Source organism: Amphiura filiformis, chromosome 13 (assembly GCF_039555335.1).
Source record: "Amphiura filiformis chromosome 13, Afil_fr2py, whole genome shotgun sequence".
Taxonomy (NCBI): domain Eukaryota; kingdom Metazoa; phylum Echinodermata; class Ophiuroidea; order Amphilepidida; family Amphiuridae; genus Amphiura; species Amphiura filiformis.
Genome location: NC_092640.1, coordinates 18,451,084 through 18,463,182, shown reverse-complemented (window position 1 = coordinate 18,463,182; position 12,099 = coordinate 18,451,084). Strand labels below are relative to the sequence as shown.

Sequence of the window (12,099 nt, the reverse complement as noted above, 5' to 3'; positions counted from 1 at the left end):
ATAGCATCCGGACAATACCTGCTATCTACTGCAGATAGCATCCAGACAATACCTGCTATCTACTGTAGATAGCATCCAGACAATACCTGCTACCACAGATAGCATCTTACTACACCTGCTATCTAAGCACTTATCTAAACACTTAGTCTGTTTACTTATAACACTTTTTAAACACTTTGCAGTGTTTACGTAGTCAAGGTTTTGCCATTTGCACTGTAAGCCTATCTTAAGGGGTCGGTTACCCACTTTTGCAGAGTATTTTTGTGGGATCTGAGAGCACATCAGACATCAGACCCATAAAAATACGTGAAAACGTCGCTATCCGCACCCTTAACAAATCTGAATGTTGATGAATTTTAGGTTAAATTTTACCCAATGACCCATTTAAATCGGCACACCTAAACAAAATTGCAGTGTCCTGATAAACTGATTTCACAATTGGGATTTCCAGTTCAAATTATAAACCTTATGCATGGAAGACATAGCGTGTGAATGGATTTCAATTTGAATAGCCCAATTATTTCCCCTACGATATTTACCACTCCAGTACACAATATTGTTTGTTCAAATTCAAATTATAAAATCAACTGCACGTTTTGACTCTATAATGCAAGTTAAAGCAAAAGTGTAAAATATAAACAAAACACTCTTCCAAGTCCGGGTTCTAGCATACCAAACAGTTGATGTAAATATGCATTATTGTTTTGAGATCAAAACATGACATCAATAATTATTATTAAAATGATTTTTATTGGTTACAACAACGGTCAAATTTTGTTGGTCATTTATTTGAAAACTAGCATGAAAATGTATAAAAGCAGCCCATCGCACCAGCAACTCGTTAGTTTTTTCGTGAACCTGCAAACTGCGCACATAACTTGAACCACGGAAAGACCATCTTTGCTCTATTCCTTCAGCGACGTCTAACACGCACGTCTATAATACAGGTAAGTGCCATTGCATCTGCATATTTTCAGATTTTTAGCTGGTTTTTGGTTTAAGGTCTTTTTAAATGCTCTTCTCCCTCTATCCGGGAACACATTGGCAATGTATTCCCGGATACATTGGTGACCAGGTTTTTGCCCCTCGTATAACGCCGAGCCAATTAGGTTTTTGTTGCAGGTGGAAAAAACATGGTTTTTATCACGTTTTTCCACTTAGCAAAAACGCCTTTTTGTCAGTTGTTTTAAGAGATGGGGTATGAACGTTTGGACAGTATTTATTTTGGGACATTAGAGCACATCAGACATATCGAATTGCATTCTGAATACGAAGAATGTCCTTCTGATATCAAATTGATTTTTTGAAATTCGCAATGTAATACACATTTTATGGCAAATGATTAAAAATTGATATTTTTGATATTTAACAGTAATCGAAGTAAACTTTATAAATCTGATGATTTGTACTTAAAGTGTATGTAGGTGGGATGAAAAGCCGACGATCAATTGAAAATTTTAACCTTTCGTATTGAAGATATGGATTTTTTTCCCAAAACACCAAAAAAATTTGGGGAAAAAATCCATATCTTCAATATGAAAGGTCAAAATTTTCAATTGATCGTCGGCTTTTACTCCCATCTACATACACTTTAAGAATATATCATTAGATTTATAAAAATTTACTTCGAGGACTGTTATATTATCAAAAATGTGAAAAAAATATCAAAATTTTAATAATTTGTGATAAAATTTGTGTTATATAGTGAATTTCAAAACATGAAAATTATTTGATATCAGAAAGACATTCTTCGTATTCAGAATGCAATTCGATATGTCTGATGTGCTCTCATATCCCACAAAAAATACTGTCGAAACGCTCAAAACGCTCATTCCAGATCCCTTAATCTTGTAAAACAAATTCAGAAATGAATGGCATGAATTTTCATTGCGCATCATATCAAATTTAAACGGTATTTTTTTATGTTCAAATCGAATCAAAGTTGTGCTTTACTGTTTAGGCCCTACATAGTTATGAGCTTAAATTCCTTTTTAATGATTGACTGACTACATATTGAGCTTCTTCTAATTTTGTCAAGTTATGTCAGTTTTTGCCACTTTGCTGGCAAAAACCGAACCCTGACTGAGGCTGATAGTTATAAAGTATTATCTTGATACTCTAAATGGGCTATTCCAGTTGAAATCCATACTCCCCCTATGGAAGAAATGACCTTAATGTCACAGACGGGTGTAGACTTCAAATGGAGTCACTCGTACGTGCAGGTAACCCCATTTGAAATTCACACTCCCTGTGTGTCATGTCTGAGTGGGTCCTTCTCAGATCCGCTCTCAGGCCTAAGTAGATTTTATCGAAGATATCCACTTTAATGACAAGTTTGATAGGAACAACATTTTACCAGTTTCCATCATTTATAGCTAAATAAACTGCAGTAAACTTCTTATCTTATATAGTAATGAGTCAAGGAAGCCAATAATCCCATTTATATTTCCATAGATTTTTTGGTTCTTGAGTTTAGAACTTTAGGCCCATAAAAACAAAAACAAAATTGGACGTTCCTCCTTCCCAAAAAAAAACTTACTTATGGGGGCGGAAATGACAACTCTTATAATCAAGCATTGGGATTTCCTATATATTATGGTCCTGACCCATGTCACACAGTGTCATCGCCCCTATATCTTCATGGTAGAAATCGCCATGGTAGATTGAATCCACAGCCACTCATGGCAATTTTCTTCCGACCTTTGATATGAGACACAGTAGCCAAGTGACCTGACTAAGGCTACTGACAATAGCCGGGGTAATTGATTTCTCGCTGTGTGAGTAAGCTTGTATACGACATTGCGGTCAATGGTCATACTGCCTCCACTGTAGTGAGTGCAGCTATAAGCCTGCGCGCTGTAGTTCATACAGGACCAACGCAATATAAAATTAGAATTTTGTTCAGATTTTGAGTTCAAGACGCATGGCCTTTCCTCAAAGCGCAAACTAACGACTATCATGTCTGTTCAACACGTATTTTCAAGTGTATCAGACCACATCTGGTTTCTTGAGACAAAATCATTTATTCGTCTGATATCAAAATCGTGCATAGCAATTCACGTGTATCGATCCCATGTATTTATTTTAGTATCTCTGCTGCATCAAATAATTATTAGCCAGGCGATGTCGGTGTGTGTCATCTCTCTTATGTGTCAAATTTATTTGTCTCAATATTTGAGTGCAAACACTACTAGGTCATGCTACCCTCCGACCTGCCTAAGTGCAATTGTACTTTTAAATAATTAATTATAATTGAGAGTGGCGTTAAGGGTAGACGAGGTATTGTTGGTCGAAGCAACCTAAAAATCGATTTTCATTATCTAGATCAATATATTATTAAAAAATAACACCTTGATGTTTTGCAAAAGTTCATTCTGCAAATCATATACTTTGCAAACTTGCTTAAATTATTGTTGCTAATGAGTTATGTACGTTTTACAAAAGTGTTGTTGTTTCAGCCCTCTTTACAACGTAACTCAAGAACCGCAGCACCTATAAAAGTATATCTGTGATATTTTAATTCTTCTACACACTCGCTATGAATTGAGCAATACAGTTTTTGCCAAAGCTCACTACCATTCGTAAGATGCTGTGAACTACCAAATCACAACAGTTTAAAATCTATAATTAATAACCTTAAGTCAACAATTGAATAATTAATATAACTTTTTTTTTTTTTTAATACTTTGTTGCAAATCAAGAAAATGGGCATAAGAACAATCGTAAGTATATCAAACTAAACTATAGCGATAGCTTACAGTCTCTTACTTATATTGTTGTTATTGTTGTTGTTGTTGTTGTTGTTGCTGTTGTTGTTGTTGTGGTTTCCATTTGGCCATTCTCCCTCCCTGGGGTAGGGGACGATGCAAGGTGCGTTCACGCCCCATTTACCCGCAACTCTCGCAATGTGCGTCTAAATGTTATTGTTTTATACCCTGTATCTTCTTGGTCACTGAATTGTGTGCAGCTTGATGTTCTGCATTTCAGCATGACACCCATTTTACACATAATGTTTACACAACGCAAAATACGTCCAATGCCATGATTGTGTCAAATATTTGACCCCATTTCTGTGTCAAAAATTTACACAATTCTTGAGTAAAATGGTTACCACTCTTGAAATGTGTAAAGTTTACCCAAAAATGCGGTTCACAGGGAACAACCAAATTTATTTTGTAAAACCTTACTCAACTAATTGTGTAAAACCTTACATAGCTAATTGTGTAAAATTACTCAATAATGGGGTAAAGTTTTACCTTTTCAAAATTGTGTAAAGTTTACCCACAAAATTTGGTTGTTCCCTGTGAACCGTGCTGATTTGTATTTTTTTTACCATTATTGTGTAGTGTAGTTGCTTATATCTCATATCGTTTAAAATGTGCCTACAAACTCTTTCATTAATAACTAGCGGGAGACCCGCGCTTCGCGCGGGTCCCCGCTAGTTGAGTAAACGGGAGCGGTTAGTAAACGGGAGTGATTAGTAAACATGGTGAACGGTGATGATAATCATGGTGTCTTGGTGTAGATTATTCATACAGTATAGTAAATGATCATGTTAGCGTAGCTTGATAATCATAATGTTAGTTAGCTCCTGTCATATTAAAAAAGCTACATTTTAAGTGAATATCCATACCTGTGTTAATGTTGTTACTCACTCAATCCCTCAGATTTCTTTTGAAACAGCTCGTGACTAAATGGTTGATTTTAACTTTATCCCAACAAACATAAAACATTAATGTTAGAAGAGGTTGCTCGAAAACGTTTCAATTTCGGGTTATAATGGTACAAAACTAAAGTGGGCTCACCCACGCCCCTAACATTTAATCTTTTCGGGCTATACTGAACAGTTGAACGACTCTGTTGGCTACATTTTAACATTCCCTCTGAAATGTGAAATTTTCTGCAAATCTGTCACCCAATGACCCCCCTTTTCATCAGCTTAGGCCTACACCCAATGATCCCCCGAGTGGCTTCAAGGCCTTTGCTTTGACCAAGTTTCCAATTCTGAGGGGACACAGCCGGCTGCACGGCGCGCGACACAATGGTGCTTCGTGGCATTCAAAAAGGTGGCGGCAAAACTTTGAGTGTGCCCCCCCCCCCTCCCAATTCCTGGATCCGCCACTGTCTCAGAGAAGCAGTCAGTCACATACACACCCAGACAAACAAGAACCTAGACCTATGACTTTGGTTCGCGCAGTGAAGTCAACACTGCATAGCAACAATTTTGACAAGGACGCAACTCGGACGCAAACAAGCTGACACAATCGCGTCTACGGAACATGTTGCATTTAACGCGGGCGATAACGGCGCAGTAAACACGCAAACGAGCGCGTCAGAATGTAAGCGATATTTCTCCTCGCCTAGTAACCCCGTCAATCCGTCAATATCACCTTGGATACGGGGCTTCACCTCCCGCTGTGTTAAGGGATGGGCAGTTATAGGTCTAGGTTGGTATGTCTATGCATACACATACATATGCCCATAGACATACCACCTAGACCTATGACTGCCCATCCCTTACCACAGCGGGAGGTGAAGCCCGGTATCCAAGGTGATATTGACGGATTGACGGGGTTACTAGGCGCGGAGAAATATCGCATACATGTCTGACGCGGTCGTTTGCGCGATTGCTGTGCCGTCAAATGCAACATGTTCCATAGACGCGAACATGTCTGCTTGTTTGCGTCCGGGTTGCGTCTTTGTCAAAATTGTTGCTATGCAGTGTTCACTTCACTACGCGAACCAAAGTCACTGGTCTAGGTTCTCGTTTGTCTGGGCATATGCCTACGCGCGGTAAGCCAACATTAAGTGCGTCTATACCATGCGCCGCCATGCGCGAATGACGCGTACGCGCAGGTGCGTGACTCACCACTTACCGCGCGTGTTGGACGCCGCTTGCATTTGACGCATTTGCTGTCATGCCTGACCCATAAGGTTATTGACCTCAACGGCCTAGCAACCGACCAATTTTTTTGTTATTTCCATAGTGATTGAATAGTTTTGCAAAAATGAACGTCAGATGGTTTAATGGCAATATGTACCCGATCGATCTACGAAAAAATCAGAGCTGAAAGTGAAAGCATCTCGGAGCCTGCTTCTGGACAAGATTTAGCGACTTCCTTTTATTTATATAGATGTGCGATATCAATAAAGAATATAGATTCTTATTTGTTTTCCACAATATGTTAGTTTTCACTGATCACAGTACACCATTGGGCATTAGCCTTTTCGAGATATGGCAGACACAATAGGATGGCGCTGTACCTGCACCAAGTGGGTAAAGTCTTTTGAATTTGCCGGGTTTACCCAGATTGAAGACTGCCCTCCTTTTTTGTACGCCCTATACTTCGAAAAAGCTAATTAGAATCTATATAAATAAAAGGAAGTCGCTAAATCTTGTGCGCGAATAGACTCAGAGATGATTTCACTTTCAGCTCTGATTTATTGGTACATTGATCGGGTACATATTGCCATTAAACCATCTGAGGTTCATTTTTGCAAAATTGGTGGTAACTAAGAGAATAACATAAAAAACTGTCGTGTTGCTATGCAAAATCGATCGCAGTGGCATTGTGGGTAATAAGGACAGTGTGAACCGCGTAATAATATTTCCATTAAAAAACCATACGCAGAGCAACATTGCCCCGTTTTCTGCCAACTGCGAGGTGGCCAAGAAATGATTCAGGCTATCTAGATGCACAACAGCGCATAATTTAATAATGATCTTACGAGCTTTTCGTCCCTACGCAGATTTACGCGCCCCATTTACCGCCACTGCATCAAGGTTGGCAGCCAAGAAATTAAGGCTACGACGCGTGAATCAGGTCTTGGCGTCATCACTAAGGTAAATAACGTAGGAAACAGTGGTCTGGTAGTCTAGAGTGGTGATAGTGCCTGCGTGGAGACCCGGGGTGCAGACAGTCAGTGTACAATTTCATTATTTATTCTAGGCCTATGAATCGTCCGGAGATTGAGGAATATATACGGGAAATGCATTGCACTTTATTTGGTTGAAAACGGTCAACAAATATGGTTAAAACCGGAATTTTTTTCCCGGGCCTTTTTATTGTCAAAACTCAGTGGTAGCGCGTACCGTAACTAACTGGCAGCGCGTTGGTGTTAGTGCGTTGGCGTACAAGGGATGTGACTCTCACGCACGGGTCGCATATGCATAGGCCAACTTTCCGTGCCAGAGAAATAGAAAAGAAAAGAAAGTAGGACAAAACTGAAAAGGTAGGCCTACTATGGATGGGTTATGGGTACAGGGTTGTGGATTAGAGTAAATAAATAAATAAATCTATATAAATAAAAGGAAGACGCATATGCATAGGCCAACTTTCCGTACCAGAAAAGAAAAGAAAGTAGGACAAAAAGGGGTAATGGGTTTGGTTAAGAGATTACCAAAATGATAAAAATCGTAAGGATACGGGAGGCAGGAAGGAACCTAAAAATGAAAGAATAAATAAATAAATAAATAATTCATGAAAAAGGAAGCTAAAATAATGAGAACAGAATTAAATACAAACGGGAAATCACAAGCTATAACTTATAAGCAGGAAATATGAAAAATGGGAACAAAATAATAGAAAAAAAACCTGAAGCTAAAAGGACAAATCTAAGTAAGGGTAGATTTATAAAATAATGCATATGAACGGGTTTCAATAAATAAATAACATGGGAACGGAAAATCACAAGCTAAGCAGCATATATCTATTGGAACAAAATAGATTTATGTAGAAGAAACTGAAAAGAAAGAAAGAATAAAATGAATAAAAAAAGAAAAGAAAGGGAAGACAAAAAAGATACGGGTATTATACAGGTTACTAAATGAAACGGGAGCAAAATAAAGAAGGAAAGAAAGAAACTAATCAGGAAACGTAAGAAAAAAAAGCTAAAATTAAAAACTAATCAGAAAATATAAGAAAAATGAAGCCAAAATAATGAAAACAGAATTAAATATATTAACATAAATAACGGGAAATCACAAGCTAAGCAGCATAAAAAAAAAGCTAAAAGGGAAACGTAATAAAGGACAGATTTAGAAAATAATGAGAATGCGGTTAGGCCTAAATAAATAAATAACATGGAAACGGAAAATCCCAAGCTAAATAGCAATTTTTTAATGGGAACAAACTAGACCCATGTAGAAGAAACTGAAAAGAAAGAAAGAAAGAAGCTAAATGGAAATGCAAGAAGGAACAGGTTTAGAAAAATAAAATTTACCTTTTCAATGATTCTACCTTTTCAGTAATTCCTCCTGTTTTAGTGATCGCTCCCATTTACTCATCTAGCGGGGACCCGCGCGAAGCGCGGGTATCCCGCTAGTTATATAAAAAAGAGTATGTAGTAGAGTATACCTATGAGCAGGCCTATGAGCAAATCACACTTTATGGCTTTAATTTTTTTTTTTTGAGGTTCCCCTAATTGATTTCAATGTAAGTCGGGTAAAAAATACTAAGTAGTTTAGTCACGATTCCTGTCTTTTTCACTTTGTGCTTTATATCATAGGTCTTGTGTGTGACAGCACTGGGTATGTGTGAGCTTGTTGATCTTGGACATGCTCGTGCACCAGTTGAATGGCAGCCACGACTGCCGAACTGCGCCTTTCTGTAAGTTCAATTAAGGGGGTACTACACCCATTGATTTTTTTTTTTTGCATTTTTTGCATTTTGTGAAGAAATTACAAAAAAAATTGGACAAAGTGGTATGCAAAATGAAGGGGCAAATCTTCTCGTTTTATTGGTGGCATCGGTATTAATGTAGCTTACATGCTTTTAAAGATAGAACTAATAGAAGCCAAAAGGAGGTACATCACTGATGATTTAAATTCACTTCATTTTGGAAAGCTTACTATCAACGGATTTCGTTAAAATTTTGGTATGTGTTGCTAACACATTAGGGAAATAAAGTTGATATGTAAAATGGGAATAAGTGGTTCCTGATTTCTTTATGACTTCATGAACTTGGTGCTCCACAACTATCAAAAAAGGAATTGGTTAAAATGCTTCTATTTTCAATGTTGAGCTATATTTTGTATTTTTAACTTGCGACATTATTTCACTGAAACTTAATTAAGCCATAGGTAACATGTTACCACAACCATACTACAGCAATGTTGAAAAAAATTGTATTTCTTGTCACCTATACCACCATATTGGGTAGTTTTCCGTAAGCTTAACTTTTGTGATTTTGGTAACTATTTTATATTTATTTGTGAAATCCATCTCAACCAGGCATTCTAAATTGTACTCACCATTTACATCCCAAGGTATATTAGTATATCCACCTTGCACTTCTCGATATATATCCAGTTAAAGACAGAATATAAAAATTATGCCTCATGATATCACAGACTCTCACATGTGTATTCAACATTGATGCTTAAATTTGACCTGAACCAATTGACCTATAACCTGACATACGGTGACCTAATAGCCTTTTCTTCTCCTAACAACACATTATAGTATTAAATTGACTAATGACTATGCATCCATTGTATAAGTGTTTATTTAATTTATTCAGTGTTATATTTTGCATGCACCACTATAGATTTTCTATAGAGAGTATAACAAAGGATTTAATGTATTCTATTCATGTACCCTACTTGAACATGTTGAATAGAATAAATTATAGTTTGTTATGAAACACAGATCTGAGTTACTAGGATACAGTAAACAAAACATATATAGGGCTAAAATGACTTACTAAAATGGTTTAAAAGCATTTTGTATGTAGATATATTTTATAAGTTCAGGACATGAGGTGATGAACATATTTATGTACTTAATAAATTTGCAAGAAAAAAAAGAAGAGGAGTACTGATGAAAATCAGGGTATTATTCCCCCTTAAGGCTGGTCTTAATCCTGGAATTATGGTAACTTTCGGGCCTCATAACTGCTAAATTGTTGGTCTAAAGTATTTGAAAGTATAAATCTTTAGAATGGCAAAATGCTTATTTTTGGCCCAAAATTCAAAACAAGGTGTTTTTGACCCACTTCTTTTTCGTTAAACGTAACAAAAAAATTTGTCCAAATTAGCACGAGATAGCACACTTCAGAAAGGTTATGTCCACTTTTTGCATGGAAGCGAAATCTCCCGCACCCTGGCTTTTTGGAAGATCCGGGCTACGCGCTTGTACAATGTAGAATGCAGAAATTGCCCATGGGAGCTATCAGTTTTCTGTTTTTTACGCCACTGTAACCGTGACTACTGGCTCGGGCTATTGGGACCAAATATAAACCAACTTGTTTTGTACCTATTCTTGCTTGCAGTGATGATGAAGTCAGAGTACTGAAAGGAAATGAAGGAGTTGATTTCAAGACACTTGATGAGATTTATCAGATACCGACAACTGATGATCGGAGTAAAAGAACTCTGATTCCAACAGGATGTGCGAAGACTTGTAGATTCGTCCCAGTCCACACTATCTATGGTGCTGATGTGATTAGTGGAGCATGCGGTGGTGTGCCAGTTTATGGAGAAACTATCTATCAATATGTCTACGCTTGCACATGCATGTATGTATTATTTATAAGTTAATACATGCGTTTCACCATAAACAAGCTTAGACAGTAGAGAGAATCTCTACTGTCTATGGTTTCACTTGTTGGAAGTGAAATTGTACAAAACAATGCACGCGTACTGATGATATGTTGATGCGTCTAATTGCACGAGCCAAGAAGGGGAAGTGCATTAGACGCGAAAGTACTGCGAGTGCTTGTGAAGAGCCGCCGCCGTAGCGGGCGCCCCAAAAAGGCCTGTATGACCAATGTCATTTCATCCACTTTTCTCCTTTCCATATCAAAGTAGGCCTACACATATCAAAGTACTAATTTTTAAAGAAAACCAAAAATATTTTTAAAAAAATGTTTGGCAAAAAACATCAGTAGGCCTATTGACAAAGTTGAAGCCCCATTCAAATACATGTAGCTAATTTCTCCACTTAAAATGATTGAACCTTTATTTTAAGACCCTTCTTAAAGCAACAATAACTACAACAACAAGTTGTTTCTTCATTTTATTTCCTACAGTAACCCTTGGAGTCCTTGTGTGAACTGTGATTCTGGGTATAAGTGTATGCAGGAGACTACCTTGCACCAAGTCGTCTTCAGATGTAGTACGTGTCCGGGGGGTTATAAAGTCATTATTACTCCGCTACCGACTGAGTGCTGCTGCGAGAGACCCTGGTGGTGGTACTAGAGTCTTGGCAGAATGGTAGAAGTGCAGTCATTATTAAATAGAATTTGACTTTATTTATCGTGTACCTCTTTATTTATCGTCTACCTCTTTATTTATCGTCGGAACATCGTCTACCTCGGAACTTTACATCGCAGATAGTGCAAACTATTCTTACCATGAATCCCTTGAAGGAGCGAAACATTTTGCCTAGTTTACGAAAATCGGAGCAACTTTAATTTTGGGCCCCTGTATTCAACATGCAAATTGGTATTGGACACCATCATTTCGAACTATACATGTCATACGAACACGAATGTTATATTTTTGTGATCATTAGGACCCAATAAATATCTTGATATGTTTGTGGATTAAGGGATCTAGAATGAGCGTTTATGGCGTTTCGACAGTATTTTTGTGGGACATGAGAGCACCTCAGACGTATCGAATTGCATTCTGAATACGAAGCATGTCTTTCTGAAATCAAATAATTTTCATATTTTGAAATTCACGATATAATACAAATTTTATGACAAATTATTAAAATTTGATATTTTTCAAATTTTGATATATAACAGTCCTCGAAATAAATTTTATAAATCTAATGATATATTCTTAAAGTGTATGTAGCTGGGAGGAAAAGCCGACGATCAATTGAAAATTTTGACCTTTTATATTGAAGATATGGATTTTTTCCCCAAAAGACCTATTTTGTTTTGGTGTTTTGGGAAAAAAAATCCATATCTTCAATACGAAAGGTCAAAATTTTCAATTGATCGTCGGCATTTCATCCTACCTACATACACTTTAAGTATAAATCATCAGATTTATAAAGTTTACTTCAAGTACTGTTAAATATCAAAAATATCAATTTTAATGATTTGCCATAAAATGTGTATTACATTGCGAATTTCAAAAAATCA

At 37.0% G+C, this 12,099-nt stretch overlaps 1 protein-coding gene across 1 annotated transcript; it reads left to right on the top strand.

Moving 5' to 3' along the window:
* The first annotated feature begins 6,252 nt into the window (after nucleotides 1–6,252).
* On the top strand, nucleotides 6,253–11,200 carry LOC140168693 (uncharacterized). The gene is made up of 4 exons (XM_072192103.1): nucleotides 6,253–6,273; nucleotides 8,509–8,609; nucleotides 10,273–10,518; nucleotides 11,032–11,200. Exons 1-4 carry the CDS (start codon nucleotides 6,253–6,255, stop codon nucleotides 11,198–11,200), a joined length of 537 nt encoding a protein of 178 aa, XP_072048204.1.
* The last annotated feature ends 899 nt before the right edge of the window (nucleotides 11,201–12,099 follow it).